The sequence below is a fragment of the Cryptotermes secundus genome, unplaced genomic scaffold (genome assembly GCF_002891405.2).
Source record: "Cryptotermes secundus unplaced genomic scaffold, Csec_1.0 scaffold836, whole genome shotgun sequence".
NCBI lineage: Eukaryota > Metazoa > Arthropoda > Insecta > Blattodea > Kalotermitidae > Cryptotermes > Cryptotermes secundus.
The window spans coordinates 856326-877371 of record NW_019729223.1 but is presented as its reverse complement, the minus strand read 5'-3'; the positions used below and the strand labels follow the sequence as shown (position 1 = coordinate 877371).

At 42.3% G+C, this 21046-nt stretch overlaps 1 protein-coding gene across 2 annotated transcripts in view; it reads left to right on the top strand.

The window, feature by feature from the left end:
* LOC111865547 overlaps positions 1-21046 on the top strand; it is a 175465-nt gene that overhangs the window by 115150 nt on the left and 39269 nt on the right. For both annotated transcript variants that reach the window (XM_023853676.2, XM_023853677.2), the window contains exon 2: positions 18846-19173. In XM_023853676.2, coding sequence (XP_023709444.1) covers positions 18846-19173 — 328 coding nt within the window. The remainder of the gene's footprint in view (positions 1-18845; positions 19174-21046) is intronic.

Here is a 21046-nt window from a genome sequence, read left to right as displayed (position 1 = left end):
ACGACGTTTCGGAGACTGGATCTGTCTCCGTCTTCAGGTGGATAGGGAAGGTCACAATCACTGGTCCAGTGATTGAGACTAGCTCTTTCTAAGGGGCCCAACTGAGTAGGTTAAACCTTCCCTATCCGCCTGAAGACGGAGACAGATCCAGTCTCCGAAACGTCGTGCTTTTTTGTCCTTTATATACCGGACGATGGGTGAAGTCCAAAATAAGCCAAAAGAAGTACAGTATACACCATCGTCAGAATCCTTTCAAGTCTACCAGGATGTAATGTATTCCGTGGCCGCGCTGTTAGTCGCTGGCTTCCCAGCTTCCCGGGTCTGGTCAAGTGGGATTTGTGGTGGACAAAGTGGCGCTGGGGCAGGATTTCTCCGAGTACTTCGGTTTCCCCTGCCAATCTTCATTCCACCAATTGCTCCACAATCACCCTCACCTATCATCTGGGGCTGGTACAGTAGGCCAGAAGTGGCCGCAGTACAAGGGACTTAGTCCTACCCCACTAGCAATAAAAAAATAATAGTTCGCTTCTTCATTATTTCTGGCCGTATCTTCCAACTAGAATTAATGTATTCAGTGCGAAATTGTGCATACAATTCGTTGGACGAAGTGAATAAATTTACCGAAATTGTTTCGATAATATTACTTAAAATTATAAAAGAAACTTCTCTGTGAAGGGAGATGGAGTTCGGATTTTCGAAAATTAGGAGACGGTCATGAGACGGAGGAATTTAGCATTCACTAGTGGCAGCCATGACAGATTCAGAAAGAAACGTTTAGAGACTCGAACCCCGGCATCGTTTAGGCACTGAGCTGTTGATCTATTCCTGTGAGGTGAAACCATCACTTTGCTGTATAGGTGACCAATGTGTACGCCAAGACAGAGAAGGTTAGCTGTAGGGCATTTGCTGTGGGAGGGGAGGGAGGGTGATATTAATAATGCATTGTTAGGTTACAGCTGTTGTAACTAATCCGGAGTGTACTTTACTGTTTAATTCTGGAAGATACATTTACAACATATTTCATGTGGGATTATAAGTGAACTTCCAATTTAATTCGAATAGCTCTACCATTCTTGATCTAAGTACTTGATAATTTAAAAATAACGGCTCCAGAACAGCGTTCTCGCTAAATTTGAATCGGCATTTAAACCCTGAAATACGTGATCTTCTGGGTTATGTCACCATGTAATCTGCTAGATGGGTGCCAATGTTTCTGAAAAACTTTGTGCTATTTGCCAGGGTTTTCGGTCTTATAGTCCATAAGAACACGTTATGAATCTTTACTGCCATAAAAACCTCAAATTTAATATACTTTCATCGTGCTCAAGGACTCTGATAATATGTTGTAGAAAACAAAAGTTGAAGAAATCATAAATAATAATTCGTATGTGTAGGCTTACTTCTACGAAATTCACATTCAGTATCAGAGGATCGGCTTCTCGGTTTCTCTAAAATGCACTCCATAATGAAGTGAAAATAACAGAAATTGATCATCATATTCAGACCTAAAATACCCTTCCAGTACACTTTCAGTTTACTCAGTATTTCCTTAAACATTAAGGAATGTGTATGGGACATGTATCACATGGGAGAAATGAGAAGTGCGTACATAAAACCTCAAGAAAAGAGACCACTTGAGAAATCTAGACGTAAATGGAAGAATAATACGGATATACATAAATACGGCGTAGGGTTATAGTCCGGATAAAACCGACTGAGCATAGATTTCTGTGATGTATTCTGTAAACTTCGGGTTCCCTAACCGGAAAATCTCTTGATTAGCTCAGATGTGCAACTATCAGGTGCTCAAAACACTCGCTGACTCATGTACATGTTCATGTCCTGAAATAGTTCTAAGGTATTCTCAAATATTTTGTTATGTTTTGTCAAATTTACGCTAAAATGAAATCTTATTTACAACATTTAATCAGGACTAGTTTTGCCTGTGGTTCTGTATGGGTGTGAAACTTGGTCTCTGACATTAATGGAGGAACATAGACTAAGGGTGTTTGAGAACAGGGTGTTGAGGAGAATATTTGGACCGAAGAGAGATGAAGTGACCGGAGGTTGGAGAAAACGGCATAATGAGGAGCTTCATAACTTGTACTCTTCCCCAAGTACGTGTATAATTAGAATGATCAAGTCAAGGAGGACGAGGTAGGCAGGGCATGTAGCATGAATTGGGGAGAAGAGGAATGTATATAGGATATCGGTGGGAAAGCCGGAAGGAAAGAGACCACTGGGAAGACCAAGGCGTAGGTGGGCGGACAATATTAAAATGGATCTTAGAGAGATAGGATGGGATGGTATGGATTAGCTTGATCTGGCTCAGGATAGGGACCAGTGGAGGGCTCTTGTGAACACGGTAATGAACCTTTTGGTTCCATGAAATGCTGGGAAATTCTTGAGTGGCTGCAGAATTGGCGGTTCTTCAAGAAGGGCTCGGCTCCATGAGTAAGTGAATAAGTAATCAGGACTATAATAGAAAATTGTAGTGATATCCAGTGTGATTCGAATAAAGTGTCATAAGCTTGAAGACGTCACTAAGCCCCACCCTTCGTATTCACAGCTCAAGCTGCCTGCAGTCCTGCCATTTTCGCTGCACATCATGTTTGAAAGTTATGGATGATTTCATAATAAAACACGTAGCAGATAACCCATGGCCTACTATGATTTAATATTCCAATATAAGCCTTCTGATTGGTTACAGCTAAATGTTGGAACATAGTGAAGTGTGCGTCATATTCCGCCGTACTTGATAATACGGTGAACACACGTAATATTTTATGACATTTAATTTTATGGTAGCATTGACCTCCTTTTCTTGTTTTAAAAGGAACACCCGCGCAGAAGGCAAGGCTCTGATGTTTTCTCTTATAGTTCCTGTCCTTGACCATGTGTGGAACAATTCGAACAGCTGCTGACAGTTGGCACACACAAGTTATGAAGGCTCTGAAGCATCAGGAGAATTTGTAGTGGAATGCGGACCAGAAACTGGGCGGATTGTTGTCCTGCTTTACATGCATGTGCTATTTGATAAATGTATCGTGGAATGTCAAACGGAAACTGCATCGGTCAACTTTTATCTTAGTAACACACAAAGTGGATCCCTTGTCACCACGGCATGGGGCGTCCCCTAGTTGCGGACGGAGAGTATCAGCGAGTATATTGAATAAGCAGTCACGGACAGACGATAAATGATGGTCCTCCATCTTGGAGGTTGGGCGTAGGGCTATGAATGAATGAATGTATAAAGGGTGGGCCTTATTGGCCCTTGCACCGCGACCACAGTGATCTATTGTGCTTCCCCTTTTGATTATCCCCTCAGCAATACTACGCTTCGAATGAAGCGCAGGATTTTGTACGTGGGGGCGTCGAAATAGTCACTTTGTTCCATAAAGTATTGACCCAAGTGACGCAATCTTAAATAAGCTAAGGCCTCCCATTCGCACAGGAAATGTGTGGCTGTTTCATTGTCTTCTTGACACCTCTCACAAGTTGGACTATTACTTAGTCTCAGTTTGAAGAGGTGTCCTTTGAGGTAACAGTAAATAGTCCTACGACCCATCGTAGCTGGTTCCTGCTTAAGTGGGCGTAGGGCTAAGAGCTCAGCGTAAAAAATAATCGTGTTACGAAGTGTTACAGAGGACCTCGGACTTTGTCGGAGCCTTTGGATAAACGACTAAGGAAAATGGGTATAATCGGACCTAATAAAGGGAGTGGAAGGCTTATGTGTACACAGTAATGAACCTTCCCTCTACATCTTCAGGACATGGTACTGAACTAATTATTCTGGCTCTGTAGCCCTTTGCTGGGCCTTGGCAGTCTGTAGGACTCCTTGAACGGGGGGTCAGCCCGTCGCAAGGCCGCTACCTACACACACAATAAACGTACACAGATATCCATGCCTTGAGTGGGATTCGAACCCACGATCCCAGCGTTCGAGTGAGCGAAGACAGTTCATGCCTTAGATGGCGCTGCCACTGTGATCGGCTCTTACCTAGTTATACCCAGGGATAAATCTACGTTTACCCTGTATCTATTTCTTTCTTTGCTAGTGGGGTGGGACTAAGTCCCTTGTACTGCGGCCACTTCTGGCCTATTGTACCAGCCCCAGATGATAGGTGAAGGTGATTGTGGAGCAATTGGTGGAATGAAGATTGGCAGGGGAAACCGAAGTACTGGGAGAAAACCTGCCCCAGCGCCACTTTTTCCACCACAAATCCCACTTGACCAGACTCGGGATCGAACCCGGGTCGCCGCGGTGGGAAGCCAGCGACTAACCGCTTGAGCTATGGCGCGGCCAAATTTTACCTTGTATCTAAGTAAAGTGTATGAGATTTGGCTGATCACAGTGGCCGCGCGGTGTAAGGCATGAACTGTCTTCGCTCGCTCGAACGCTGGGATCGTTGGTTCGAATCCTACTCAAGTCATGGATGTCTCTGTGCGCTTATTCTGTCTTTGTGGTGTTCTGTGTGTAGGTTGCGGCCTTATGACGGGCTGATCCCCCGTTCAAGGAGTCCTACCGACTGTGTACAGAATTAAGAACTGAACAAGCGGCCAAGGCCCAACAAAGGGCTGTAAAGCCACAGATAGATAGGTAGGTAGGTAGGTAGGTAGGTAGATAGATAGATAGATAGATAGATAGATAGATAGATAGATAGATAGATAGATAGATAGATAGATAGATAGATAGATAGATAGATAGATAGATAGATAATACGAGATTTGAGATTTTCACGGAAGTGTCTATGAAGTGTACTCAGAGAAGTCGATAAAGTTCTACTAGATGATATTCGAAATAAAGAGTTCATTATGGGCGTTATGTTCTGGCTTATCCGTCACAAATAGAATGTTTTCTCAGCTGTAGTTATTTATTCGTTTAAATGCTTGGAGGTCTCCTTCACGATAGTTTCCTGGCTCCCCTGCTGGAATCTTTGAATTGCTACAAATTGAAGGAGCAGTTGCACACAGGAACGGCGCAGACAGGTGCGTACTTTGACACGTTACGTACAGAGGCTAAAGTGCAGTCAGTAATTCTAGGGATACACTGACCCAACACTGTAATATCACTACCAGTATGTTTAACATCGCTTATTCAAAATCAGCTATAGATACGGTCGTGAGTCAGAGCCATCCAATTCTTATCACTAAGATTCATCTTAATGTTATCAACCGGATTCTTCTCGGGCTTATGAGTAGTTATCGTTCAAAATGTTTAGTTTTATTTTCTTGGGGGTGGGGTAGACAGTTCAGTTCGTACTGCGGCCACTAATTCGCCTGTTGCACCAGCCCCGGATGATAGATGATGAATTTGGAAGAGATGATGGAATGAGAAAACCTCCAGTGCCACGTTGTCTACCACAAAACCCACATGACCTGACCTGGACACGAACCCGGGCCGCAGCGGTGGGAAGCCAGCAACTCACCGCCTGACCTATGGCATGCCTATTCAATGTTACCGAAATTATGTACCAGGTTTTACTCCCATCAACTTGATTTTCCTGTCCTGAGAGTACCTTCTGATCTCTACAAAGCAAGAACTCTTCCGATATGCTGTTTGGCGAATTACACGTCAGGCGATTAAGATATATTTCGGACATTGTTGTTGTTTCATAGCCTAAAGTCGCTTTACCCTAAAGTGCCGCGTTGAAAAACACATTGCTAGGAAGCAACATCCACTTCTCTCGCAAAAGTTATATGAATTCATGAGTACCCTTATATGCTGCCAACATTGTAAATCCTAAAGGCTGAATGGTCGTTTTAGTGTTTATTCTCGCCGAACAAATTGATGCTAGATTATTTCTTTGGTATAAAGAAATTCATATGAGCCTGGTTTGGCTGTGTGTTTTCAAAATTCGAATCTTTCTTTTCCACCCTCGGAGACTGAAGTTTCCACTGGAAAATTTAACCCGTTTGGTTCTTTGGGCGACCGTTTCCGAAACTTCGATTTCTTCCAGCGATCCCACTGAAAATTCTGAGCAAATTTATTTTTTCTTCACGTTTCAACAAACACTGCTCCAACTAAACACTGCAATCGTAACACAAACTGAATTGCATAGAATACTTCACACAACATTCCTAGGTTTTGTAGTTACGCACGTTTTCCATTGTCACCAATTTCAGCACAGAACAGCGACCAATTTCTTAGAATTACTAAAAATTACCACGAATTGCTAAAAACTAGTTTTCTAGAATACCGGACGATGGACGAAGTTCAAAAGCCTAGTAATTCTAAGTATTATACACCATCGTTAGAGCCCTTCAGAATCTACTGACCAATTTAATTCTCATACTTCAGAATCTACCGACCGATTTAATTCTCATACGTCGAAATCTACTGACCAATTTAATTCTCATACTTCAGAATCTACCGACCGATTTACTTCTCATACGTCATATAAGTATACCTAGACAGCAGACAAATCTCAAATATAAACGAATAGCAACTTACAGTGCCAATTCCAAGGGCATATTTGCCCCTTCTTTTTTACTTTACAGTTAACGACATCAGCAAACGAAATGGGCGAAAATAAGGAATTTGATTCGCATTGCACCGTATTCACGCCCTACCGCGCAGCTCCTGTATGAAGCCGCCTTATCGTTTTAAGAATGTGTGATTTATTTCCTTCAGACAGTCTGTACCCTGTATGTAGAGTCGAACTTACGTGTCCTGCAACGTGTCCTAGCGGCCTGTAAATTCCAAACAAACGTTTTGAATTTATGGTGTTTGCCCTAAATCAGCTTTTCCAAGAGCATCAGCAATAAATAGAAAGTTCTGGAAATAACTTACCAACGCCCACTTTCTTTAAGATGAGTTCATCTGTGTGAAGAAGTACTAGAAAAACCAATCACTTAACAGTTCTGTAGCGTCTCTTTAAACAGAAATTCTGTGATGTTTTTCTGACCTGCTTTATGCTGTATTCGCGTGTGTAAAGTCAGGTGTTAAAATAATAAAGACACCGCAACATTTGCATATTCTCTCTGTCTCTGTTTATGGCTCTAGAGTCCTTTGCTGAACGTTGGCCGCTTTTTAAATTTCTTAATCCTATACACAGTCGGTAGGACTCATTTGATGGGGGATCAGCCAGTCGCAAGGCCTCTACCTACTCACAGAACAACACAAAGAATAAACGCATACAGATATCCGTGCCTTGAGTGGCGTTCGAACCCACGACTCCAGTGTTTGAGTGGGCGAAGACGGTTCATGTCCTAGACCGCGCGGCCACTGTGATCGGCGCATTGAAATTAGTTTTTGAAAATTATGAGAATATATCTAATTTTCTCGCAAACGTGCTGATAATTTTTCTGTTTCAGTAGTGAGGAAGTTATTTTTTTCGATATTTTTTTTATTATGCTTATTTACAATCTACATCATTTTAGAGTAGTAAGTAAATGTGTTGTAGGTGGTTGGCTTGCGAGGGAATCATCCAGTGATGTTTCTCCTACACGTAGTCTATTTTCTTCCATTGATGTGTATACAGTTGCCGTCTTGTAGTGCACTCAATTTCACCTGTTACTTCACGACATGTTTCGGCAACATAGTGCCATCATCAGGTGCCCTAATTACGCTAATCTATTTCATTGCTTGCCTTTATAAATCTTTTTAAAATTATTTAAAAAGTGCGTATTTGTCGACTATAATAAATTTACACACACTAAAACTTGTTAAGATTATTCATCTTATGTGTCTTAATTAAAACTGGCGTGTGGTTCTTCCATTATGGGATCGTTTTTCTTATATTCAGTGTAAACCGTGTCTTATGATATGTGTTCCCTTCTTAGCCTCGAGTGTTTTATTGATTGATGATGTCTTGGGGCCATGTTCTCTTCAGTCTTCTTGTCACTGGACCGTTGGCGTATAGCTCTTCTATTAATACGTTGTCATGGTTTACGCTTTGGTTTTTTTTACCTTTCAGCCACTCTTATTATTTCATTTTTGACGAAGGGTGTCTATAGGTCGTTATGGAGTGTAAAGTTGCTCACATACCGTGGCGCGTCTGCAATTGCCCTTAGTGTTTTTGATTGGAATCTCTGGATGAGACTGATTGTCGGCGGCTTTGCACACCCCCAAAGTGAAATCTGAAGTAGTCGCACGGACACAGTCTGCAGGCTGTGCGCTTGTTAAGCTTACTGTAAATCACAGGGAGTTTCCAAGAAGTAGTTCGTACTTATGGCTTTTCAGCGCAAAATATTCCGAACAGAGGTCACAAAACTCGATGTTATCACAACGTAGATTACTGTCTTTGTTACCTGACGCCTCTGTAATGTTGTCTTCTTGTTAAGTGACATTTACAGATCATGAACGAATGATGAAGAGATCGTGTTTATCATCCCACCCTTCCTGTGCTTCATCTCCAAAATTACCAAAGTAATTTCGACAAAATTTGTCATCGTGTTTGGCATAGAAACAATGTCGGGCGAATTTGATTTAGTTTTATATTTGTCTAATATTACTCCCTACTTTAAAGGAAGCTGAACTCTACCTTCCTTGGTTTTAAGAAAAAAAGATTGTAAAAATATTCACTGCAAACTTAACAATTGAGACTGCAACAAGCTAATGCAACAAGCATTATATTCACATATAACTTACAAATGTCATGAATGCGTCAGTGCTTTCTGTTATTACACATACTAAACGGAAATTAAATGTATTATTATATATTATTATTCTTAGTGAGGTGAGACTGAGTCCACTTGGTACTGTGGCCACTACTGGCCTGTTGTACCAGCCCCAGATGATAGATGATGGTGATTGTGGAGCAATTGGTGAAGTGAAGATTGCCAGGGGAAACCGAAGTACTCGGATAAAATGTGCCCCAGCGCCACTTTTTCCACCATAAATCCCACATGACCCGACCCGGTCTGGAACACTGACGTCCGTGGTGTGAAGCCAGTGACCAACCGCCCGAGCTATGGTGCGGCCAAATGAAATGCAACTTGTTGCATGTATGCAAGCAAGCCATACCACAGCAGAGTACCGCTTTGAAAGAGTAGAACAGATCCAGTGTTAACACCGTCTAAACTCTTTAAAGACTTTCTTATGTTTCCTTGAACTACGATTGTGTTCTCAAGGCCATGGTTCAAGGGTATGAACATTCTAAAATATACTTATAACATCTGTTTTGTTTGAATATCTCGAAAACTGTAAGACTTGCAAAGAAAGTACATTCGGCATGGCCGCGCCATGGCTCAAGCGGTTAGTCGAGGTTAGTCGCTGGCTTCCCACCGCGACGGCCTGGGTTCGATCCTGGGTCTGGTCAAGTGGGATTTATTTGAAACACTCTTAGAGAATCTATGTAGTGCACGAAATAAGAAGAGTGAAACGTTTCTCAAGGAAGTATCTCATGTCATTTGCCCCGGAAACCTGAGTTCAGAGCTGTGGAAACAAAATGACATGGAGTTAGGAGCGTGCAATAACATAAATGGTATAAGACATTTTGTTACGTAACGTCGGTTCATAACAAATTAACATCTGTTTTAAGGATTGACTCCTGTTGCATATGTACCATGAACATACACAATTTTACCGTCAACGCAACAGTACTGTATTATTTATTTATGGTACGTGAGAAACTTGCAGCACCTGAAGATGACCCGTTTGAAGTCTAAACATGCAGTGCGTGCTATGTAAATAAATAAATAAATGATAAAGTACTGTTGCGTTGACGATAAAAATTACATATGTACATACACTGGGAAGACCAAGGCGTAGGTGGCTGGACAATATTAAAATGGATCTTAGAGAGATAGGATGGGATGGTATTGATTGGATTGATCTGGCTCAGGATAGGGACCAGTGGAGGGCTCCTGTGAACACCGTAATGAACCTTCGGGTTCCATAAAATGCTGTGAAATTCTTGAGTAGCTGCACAATTGGCGGCTTCTCCAGAAGGGCTCAGCTCCATGGGTAAGTGAGTACATAACATCACATGAAGAGCAGAATTTTTTTATGGTAATGAAATTTGGATTCTAAACCAAATGAATCACAGAATCTAGAAGTAGCCCATTTAGAGTTTGAGACCGGTACTAGGTGGCCCTGCGTTAGTCCGTCCTGAAGTCAGAGGAAGAATGAAAGTTACAAATGTAATTGAAGAGATGCAAGGGTAAGGATAAAGTGGAGTAGAAATGAGAATAGACATCGCCTTTGGCCCCATTTGGCGTATCGTTACCAGGAGGAGAATTGACGAGACCTAGAAACACCAAAACGATGACAGTAAGACGATCATCTTGTTGGGATTTATAGTAAAAGCGTCTTACAGACAAACTTTATGGTTAAAATGGTGGTAAATGTACGGCACTATGCAGCATGGCATGTCTATTCTGGTTTCCTGACATCTGCATTCCATTAACAGCGAGGCCTGTGAAACCGAAGAAACAGCAGACGGTGCATTTGGGAAATGTTTCTACTTAGTATACAATTTCCACCTTTGCTGTTGTCAGGAAGTGTGGAACTATGACGAATGTTATTTCATCAATGAAAATTTAAGTCGTCCAACAAATAAATACGGTTTAACATAAATCTTGTCCTTTCCATTGACTACGTCATCTGGTCTGTTTCTATTCAGAATGAATTCTGAAACTACGAGTCCTTAAGACATTATTTTTATTTCATGAGTCGATATTTTCTGTACATGTGTCATTTGTTAAATTTATTTGTTCTTATTTAAGCTGCCAGCAATTAAGACCTCTGGCCTGTTCTCATTTAGAATCAATAAGAATAGGACCTCTTCGATAGAAGATCAAGTCCGTAGCAAGGGTGGGTTGTAAATGTGAGCAATGTAAACACTTACTGACTTCTCTTACTAGTAAACGTATTACAATTTGATCTCAATTCACCGCATTCTACATTAAGTAGAGATTAGATACAATTGTTTTGTTTATTAGCCCGATACACATTTCTTAACTTTCCCGCTTGTTCTGTCTTGGAAGGACCTCTTGAGAGCCGAGATCTCGTGACATGAGCTCAAAGGATCGCGTCAGGCCTGGACTAGCTAATACTCTCTTCGTCATATTACATAAATCATGGCTACTGAATTTGGGGGGTTTTTGAACACTCGGTATATGACAACCTTAAGATGCGAGGATGGAGATTGAAAAAAAACAAAAACATTTGTATTCCGTGTTCGTTAGAAGTGTTCGTCAGGAAATTACGGCGCGTGCCACGGCCACCTGCTTTATGTGTGTGTGGCAGATGTCTGTGACGTGCAATCCCTGTAGATCCCAGCCGTCTTATCCCTCTTCAGACTACTAATGAATTGCACTGCTTTGTCACGATTCTCCGAAATTACAAGGCTATGAAATGCACAAATAACGCAAAACTTTTTATGCTTCAATTCTTATATAATAAACGAACTTGAGAGACAGACTAGCTGAGTCTGGTTTTGGTCAGATTCACAGAGATAAATGATAACCATAATGCGAATGCCATGACCGCCATTTTGTCTAAGCTCGTTATATAGAAGTGTGGCCTGATAGCCTGAAAATTATAGCAAACGAAATTAGTGAGATTAGCATTGCAACAGTCGGTCTGTATGTGCAAGTGAGTGAGATACTCCACTCCCCCCCATAAAAAATAACGCACTTGCAAAAAATGTGTAATTCGAAGCAGTTTCTTTATCTCTCAACTGATATTTCCAACGTTTCCAGAGTCAGAGATGATTATTGTATTTATTTATTTATGATTTGTTTAACGACGTCGTTTGTAATTCAGACGATAGTGGGGTAATTATTGAATAAATAATTGGAAATTATATGGAAGAAAAAGGTCATAGCCTAACTTGATATAACAGCCCGGCCTTTGTTAGACAAGACTGAGGAAGACCACGAGAAACTAGTCAGCTTAGTGTCACAACCGAGATTCGAACCGCCCAACGTCAGAATGTAAGCTAGAAGCGTTATGCTTGAGCCCACTTGCTGGTTCATGTTGAATGTTTATAGCTCTAACATGGCTGGTGAAAATACAGATCTTGTAAACAAACAACTATGACGACATTACAATGGAATGAGTAGACCTCTTAACGCTAAATTGGGTTGGCCCTTCCCTGAGTAACTTAAGTCATGATTGTGTGAATGCGGGCTCGCCATGTGTGGTTCCTGACCCAAATTTTAAGATTAATACAACTGTTTTTATCCTTCCTCAGTTCAACTGAAAACTGTCCTGTATTTTTCCATGGCGCAGTTTCATTTTAACGGGACGTTAAAAAACAATTTGTTGTGGTCCATCTCAGAGCCAAGAGAATGTTTATAAACCCAGTTCACCTTCGTAACTTTCCGTACTATCTTCAAACGTTTCGAAAAGTCCCACGTGTCAGTCATTTGTAAGGTAAGGTAAAGTAAGCCGCACTGTTGCACTGGGGTTTACTCAGCCTCTAACAGAAATGAGTACCAGGAATTAATTAAATAATTTTCCTGGGGAGTAAAGCGCGGCAGGCCAGTCACGGTAGCCGAGCGGTCTAAGGCATGCGCTCTCTTCGCTCGCTCGGAAGCCGGGATTGTGGGCTCGAATCCCACTCGGGGCATGGATGTTTAGTTTGTGTGTATGCGTTTTTCTGTGTTTGTGTACAGGTAGAGGCCTTGCGACGAGCTGATCACCCGCCCAAGGAGTCCTACCGAATGTGTAAGATCTAGAAAAACCGAAGTGAACGGAGAAGTTCATGGAGGTAGACCTAGGCCCACTGGGGATGTAGTGCCAAGGAAAAAAAAAGCGGCCGGCGCGTAAGGCTGACAACCTTACCGCCATCTTTGAGCCGATTGTCTAGATAGTGTGGGACCCTCAAGGTCTCACAACCCTACGGGCCTTCACGGCCTGGTACAGGGATAGCTTTACTTTTTTTACTTTAACACTGTCTAGAGTAGTTACAGTCAAATGGTAGGTTGATCCATGAATTATGAATTGGAAAGGATATGAAAGGAAGCGGCCGAGACATAATCGAGGCACTTACACGGAAATTGCTTGTAGGAATTGAGGGAAAATACGGAAAACCTAGCTCAGTATAGCCGGTATGTGGTCTGTTATTCGAACCGAGCACCTCCCGGATATAATTGTAGAGCGTTAGCGCAAAACTAACATGTCACGTACCGCGTTGTAAAATAAACTTACTAATCATTCATGTCCGGTTACGGTAGCCGAGCGGTCTAAGGCATAGACTGTCTTCGCTTGCTCGGAAACCGGGATCATGGGTTTGAATCCCACTCAGGGCATGGATGTTTAGTGTTTGTTTGTGTGTCTTCCTGTGTTTGTGTACAGGTAGAGGCCTTGCGACGAGCTGATCACCCGCCCAAGGAGTCCTACCAAATGTCTAAGATCTAGTAAACCGAAGTAAAACGGTGAGTTTCATGGAGGTAGGCCAGGGCCCAAATTGTTGGTGTAGCGCCAAACGAAAAAAAAAAATTATTAATAAGATTCGAATTCGTCGCGGCGCTGAGTGTCAAGATTACAGTCTCTGCGCCGTGAAGTCTGGTAAATGGGCATCAGTGTTTTGGGGGAACTTACTGCCCCTGTTTTCATTGTAAGAATCATTCAGTTAATCGATAACAGAAAAGAAAGCATACCATCACAATGCCCATATGATCTCCCCTATCTTTGTCCCTGAGAAACAGTTCCTTATCCCTTGCTATGGTACCAAACTATCCATAGTACTCGTAGTATTATATTTTATCTGTTTTTGAACAATTTTTATATTGTGATTCAAACAGACGGTAAGATGTTTTTTCGTTTATTTATCAGAAACACAAATCCTAGGACAAAGCGCATAGCCTATGGCAGTGGTTCTCAACCTTTGTGAGACCGCAGCCCAATAATGTTTTTATAAGACGAGTGCCCGGTACGGGGCCGCGGCCCGCCGGTTGAGAAACACTGGCCTGTGGGATTATAAGTTTTCGCGGTAACTACAGAGATGATTACACTATTCACGCTAATTGGCATCTCCGTTCTGAACCGTGGCGTGATGCATGTCTAAGTTCTGCATATTTTCCTCCATTCTTATTTGCCGTATCGCGGATTTCATATGTGTGAACTGTACTTAGTTGCCGACTGGTGCTTGAGCTGTGCTGAACATCGTGGCGTGGCGTTGTGGGAAAACGTATTGCAGTCATTTCGTTGGAATAATATAAACTAAATTTTATATTCCATATTAACCTGTGTAGTTGGTGATAAATATTCAATGTTTTTGACAATTTTGAAGAATTTTTAAAATAGTTGCTTGGCAGTGTTCATGAGCTCTGAATAAGAATTTAATTTTTATAACCCAATAGATATGTATACGAGTGATTTTTTTAGTGAATATTTCATGAAAAATAAAGTTTTATACGTGAGCTTGCTCAGTTCTAAGTAGCAGTGTTTAGACATTAAAATTAGCAATTAATTGAATGTTAACATAATTAAAGCGTCCCAAGTGGATTTTTGAAAACAGTTCCAAATTCTCATAATTTAAACGCGATTTCGGAGACTTTTTTTAACAAAGTAACCAATCTGGTGTTCTGAACAACTTAATTTGCGATTTCCTCAGGGCACTTCAGAAATAAATGACAATTAATTTAAGTAAATGCGAATTTTATAAATGAGTTTTAATAGTAATTACTACGTACACATTTTAAATTGGAATGTACTTAGGCGCCTCCCTTAGTAAATTGTTTACTTTAAATTGTAATAAAAATGAAATTGTTCCCTGTCTGAAAAGTTTTTTAAGTAAAATTCCTTTGACTTATGAAGGTTTCTAGGATTGCAGTTAGTTCCAAGGTTCGAGGAACTGAAAGTAGTGAATAAAAATTCTGATAGATGTTTACTGATGTTTTGAAGGAATATGTTGCTCCTGTCTTCAAGGTAGAAGTAATAGTTACCTGAAGATTCAGGCAGCACATTCCTCTGAAGTTTCAGTGAAGTTCTGAAGTCTACCCGGTTTATCATCTCAGAACCCAGTATTCTTCAAGAAATTAGAATTACTGAATTACTGGGTTTTTGGACTTTGTCCATCGTCCGGTATTCTAGATACTAGAAAATACAACGTTTCGGAAACTGGATCTGTTTCCGTCCTCAGACGAGGGGTGAAAACACCTACTCAGTTGGCTCCCTTACAAAGAGCTAACCTTAATCCCTGGACAACCCCTGTCAGATTCACTACATCTGTTTAGTCGCCTGAGACTAGGCTAATTCGGGGGGAGACGACAAGACAATATGCAATAGAAATTGTGATAGAGCATGCACAGGCGTAGAACTAGGACAGAAAAGGAGGTACAAATTTATGCTACAAGCCTAGTCAACAAAACCAAGTTCATGACCACCAATGCATAGAAAAAATGGAAAAAAAATTGAAGATCTGTAGTGCCTACCGGTAACGCCGTCTACCTAGAATACAGGACGATGGTCAAAGTCCGAAAACCCACTAATTCTGAGTGTTATACACCATCGTCAGAGCTCTTTAGAATCTACTTATGGGCTTTCACGGCCTGGTACAGGGATAGCTTTACTTTTTGTACTTTTTTCAAAGAAATTAGTTTATAACCGTTAGACTGCGCGTTTAAAATTAATTCATTTATTTCTAATTTATTTTAAGGAAAATAATACATTATGTGATATTTATAGGTTGTTGTAATGAAGCCTCATGTATAAGAATTATCCTACAGACATCTGACAAACAGAGACAAGACTTTGTAACCTTGAGAGAGGCTTAGTGTGGTATCAAGGCTCGGAGATAATGCAATGGTTCTGCTGTTTCATGATTTTCCTGCTATGAGTGACGAAGATAATATCTTGATTTCGGATGTGAGTATTTTTTATTCGATTTTAAGTTTTCGTGGCTACGAAATGTTATGAAGCCTTTAAGGAAGATCAGCAGTATCAAGAGGGACTGAATTTCAAAAAATTTCCGACATTATCTCCAGTGAAATAAAAGGAAAAAGTAAAGTTGTCGCTAGCTAAGCACGACGCCATGAAGGCGTATGTGGGAGTGGATGTATAGATCCATATTTTCTTGATCTCGGCTCTAGTTTGAGGTGAGTGGTTAGTTTCACGCCCCGGCCATTTTTCCCCCTGTACCCATCGTGACATTGTCACCGAGAGTTATAAATTCTTTCCATGCTGATACGGTTGGCCTAATTGGCGTCTTTAGTTCCTTTAGTACTTGGGAAAACCGCGAAAGATATGTCAAGATATCCGGTCTTCTAGTCGTTTTATCACAGATATTGTCACAGCGCGATTTGGCTCAAAATTCTTTGCCTCCCCCCTCCCCCCCCGCCATGTGAGATTGCGGCCCACAGATTAGGAACCATTGTTACGCACAGTGTGAGCGTCAGAGTTCTGTAAAGGGAAAGTGTGTGACATAATTCAAATATGATATGTACGTACTGATTAAGGAAATAAAGACAGAGCGAGCGGCACCATTGGAGTCAAGTGGATTGAAAATGTACCTAACTACCTAAAGGCTTATTTGTGCTCAGTTTAACTTTCTAATCTTATCAGTTTTAATTAATTTGCCTTACTCATGCGATTGATGTGAACATATGTGTGAAATCTGTTTGCAAAATATTGCTCAAAGGTCAACATAGGAGTATATATTGCATTATGAACTGTCACTATAAATCGATCAGGCTAATCGATTTACGATGTTCCGATATTCTGTCAATAGGCATCAATCAGGATGATCGATTTACAATGTTCTGGTATTGAGTAAAAGCACAGAATTTTATATCGTTGTATTGGAGGGCCGCGCCATAGCTCAAGCGGTTAGTCGCTGGCTTCCCACCGCGGCGGCCCGGGTTCGATCCCGGGTCTGGTCAAGTGAGATTTGTGGTGGACAAAGTGGCGCTGGGGCAGATTTTCTCCGAGTACTTCGGTTTCCCCTGTCAATCTTCATTCCACCAATTGCTCCACAATCACCCTCACCTCTCATCTGGGGCTGGTACAGTAGGCCAGAAGTGGCTGCATTGCAAGGGACTTAGTCCCACCCCACTAGCAATAAAAGAAAGTCATTGTACTGGAAGCTCATGAAGTAAATATTATCTGAATTTATATTGTAAGTCTACTGCGTAAATCTTACTCGATGTATATGAATTCTAATGCCATTCAGAATTCCCTTTTCCCTGGACCGGCTATGCTGACCGACGTTTATGTCATATCATCAGTAGCTGTAGGTGAATTCTAAAGCAGTATTAAAATGCTACGGTCATGAGCGTGCTATGTGCCAGCAGTTTCATTCCACTTCGTTCCCAATTCATCATTCACAATTATCATTTCGCGTTACATAATCAATGCATTTGAAACAACATCTTAAAATAACCGAAGAATCAATTATTTTGTATACTTAATCTGGTGATTAATGATAAAAAGCAAGAAAAGAGGTAAAGCTCTCCCTGTAACAGGCCTTGAAGGCCCATATAACTGAGACGTCGAAACTCCCATTCTAGACAGTCGGCTGACAGATGGCGGTAAGGTTGTCAGCCTTACGTTCCGGCCCCCTTTTGCCCCCAGGAAGATTCCTGGTACTCATTTCTGTTAGAGGCTGAGTCGACCCCAGGGCCATAGTGCGGCTGGAAGGATTAGGTCAATTGAAAAATCAAATGACCTCATCAGGAATCGAACCCGCGACCATCCCGCTTGTAGCATAGTTTCTGAACCAACTACGCTACCGCGTGCCCCGGTAATTAATGATATCTGTCACTCATTTAACGACAGCCTCAATATCTCACACTGTATAGCGCGTATATTAGGGTGACTGTTTTATAATCAATTCGAAATGATACAGAGAGACGTTGTGACAGTCAAATTTAAGATAATTTTCTGACCTTTGTCTGGGGGGACTGAGAAAGACACGGAGAACCGATGTCCTAGCCATCTTTTGACCCGAGGTCTCCCGTAGACGATATCGTGTGACCCGAAATATTCTCACGTGCTAACGGAAATGTTCAGATTTAAACCCGCCAGTCGGTTTGTAGAACGGTATCGCAGCGTTAGGAGTTGTGCATTGAAAACAGTTTTTATAAATTAAGTACTTAAAGAAATTTCTGAAGTATTTCAATGTACGTTTTACTAACCAGTTAACTGACTTTCGGGCCATTATGTATATTATTTCTGAATTGTGCATACATACGCAGTTGAAGAATAACATTTAAAAGAATGTTGGCCTCCTTAGTTCATCAAAATATTACACGTTTATTAGACCCCAGAGTTGGTGACGAGGTTAAAGCTGCCGGGGCGCGAAACTGACCACTCACCGTCTCTATCTAGTGTCCAGATTAAGAACAGTGGAGATATACCTCCATCTTCCCATATGTCTTCATGGCGTAGGGCATAATTAATTAGCTGAGTCGTTATAGAAATATGGTACGGTCTGGAAGGCTGGGGTTCGATGCCCGGAAGGTGCATGATTTTATCTTCTCCACTACATCCAGACCGGCTCTGGGGTCCACCCAGCTTCATATCAAATGGTTAAAATAAGGTAAGACATCCCTGTAACAGTCGTGGAGGCCCATAAGGTTGTGAAACGTCGAGGCCCCCACATTGTCTAGACAGTCGGCTCATAGATGGCACCGAGGGTTATTCCCCCTGTAGTAATGCGACAGAGACGTGAAGCTAACCACTCATCTCCATCTAGTGCCGAGATCAAGGATGCTGGAGCTCTACCTCCACTCCCCAACACGGCTTCATGGCATGGTGCTTAATTAATAAGCACATAAGGGTATTACATAAACAACATACCTGTACAATGCACCTCCAATATGTACCCACTGGACAGTGTAAATAGCGGGTAATTTCTTGAGTAACTGAAGGACTCTGCTCTGTGGAGTTAACCATGACATTCCTCCAGGGAAGAGGATGGCTTTAAACAACTTGTTTCGATTGATTTCAGACGGAGAGCGAATGCTCGTGTTCTGATCGGGCAGAAGAAACAGCGCGGCTGACCCTCGCAGCGGACGGTACGGGCGGTGGAGATCCGGAATGCAGTCCCCCTGATGAAGACGGTATCTCATATTGCGAATACCATGACCTGCCGCCGCCCCCAGATGGCGGATACGGGTGGGTGGTGGTGTTTGCCAGTTTCATGTGCAACATGATCGTGGATGGAATAGCCTATACTTTTGGCGTCTTCCTGGGCGAATTCGTCAAATTCTTCGGGGAAGGAAAGGGCAAGACGGCTTGGGTCGGCAGTCTGCTCTCCGGCATGTATCTCAGTGCAGGTGAGTGCCTCGTCTCGTGTGCCTCATTGCAGGTGAATGCCTCGTCTCATGCATCACAGTGTAGGTGATTGCTTCGTCTCATGTATCTCAATGCAGGTGAGTGAGTGCCTCGTCTCATGTACCTCAGTGCAGGTGATTTCCTCGTCTCATGTATCTCAGTGCAGGTGAGTGCCTCGTCTCGTGTGCCTTAATGCAGGTGAATGCCTCGTCTTATGTATCTCAGTGTAAGTGAACGCCTCGTCTCACGTACCTCAGTACAGGTGAATGCCACGTCTCATGCATCTCAATGTAGATGATTGCTTCATCTTATATATCTCAGTGCAGGTGAGTGAGTGCCTCGTCTCATGTACCTCAGTGCAGGTGATTTCGTCGTCTCATGTATCTCAGGTCAGGTGAGTGCCTCGTCTCATGTGCCTTAATGCAGGTGACTGTGTCGTCTCATGTACCCCAGTGCAGGCGAGTGCCTCGTCTCATGTACTCCAGTGCAGGCGAGTGCCTCGTCTCATGTACCTCAGTGCAGGCGAGTGCCTCGTCTCATGAATATTAATGGACGTGAATGCCTCGTTTCATCTATTTGCACATAAATCCAGCACTCCCAGTCGTTCACAAGTCCTAAAGTTACCAACATTCGCCATTTGAAGGTTCTAAAACAAGAGGGACAAGAGTTTCTCGTTCTGAGGCGTTTTAACCAAGATGCCAACTGGTGGAATTTCAAGATGGCAGCAGTCGCCATTGCTCAGATCACAGACACAGCACTAGAGGGGGACCGCGTGTAAATATGTCGCGTTGCTGCTGTGTGGTGGGCCTATTGGGGAGGCGAGTCATAAAATCTGCTAGTGATGACAATTAGTCCCTGGATTCCATGTAGGGACCTTTGACATAGAAGCCAGATGCGTTATCACGTGCAGACTCCGTGGATCTTCGCTAGATTCAATGCAGTTGGCTGATTTGTCTCCGTAGAATTGATTTCATCGGGGGGGGGGGACTTGAGAGAGGTTAGTGCCGTTCTCGAACGAGGCTCTTGTACCTTTATCTGAGAGCTTCTTCAAACACGAACCACTTCTTCACAGTCGTCACTTATCCACAATTACAACACCAAGAACGGGGGCCGCAGTTTGTAAACACTAATTTGCTGTTTGTTCTCATTGCAGTGTTTCTCAACTGGTGGGCTGTGAACAGCTGCCGGTTCGCGGTACATTTGGTATTACTGCACAAGATTCTAGTTAGCTCTGTATGTTACTTTCTATCTGTCTATCTAGGGCCGCGCCATAGCTCAAGCGGTTAGTCGCTGGCTTCCCATCGCGGCGGCCCCGGTTCGATCCCGGGTCTGGTCAAGTGGGATTTGTGGTGGACAAAGTGGCCTTGGGGCAGGTTTTCTCCGAGAACTTCGGTTTCCCCGGCCAATCTTAATTCCACCAATTGCTCCACAATCACCCTCACCTATCATCTGGGGCTGGTACAATAGGCCAGAAGTGACCGCAGTACAAGGGACTTAGTCCCACCCCACTAGCAATAATAAAAAAAAAATTATCTATCTATCCATCCATCCATCCACCCACACACCCACCGATCTATCTATCTAGCTAATGTATATAAAGGTGTAACCTAAAAATACCATTTATATTAGGTGCTCTGAACATTGCTACACTTTTTGCAAAAAGTGTCAACAGTGAACCTACATTTCTGACACTTTAATTTCTCATACCCTTTCATGTACAGATTGTACTCGCGAATGCCATAGTGTGTGATGCTCATGTCTCCTCTATTTCAGTTATACATAAAGGCGTTAATTGCGTACGGTGTAGGGAAGGTATTTAAAAAAGGAATGGTTGTCAGAAGAGACTAAGGGAAGAATTCGCCTAGGCGTAGGTGA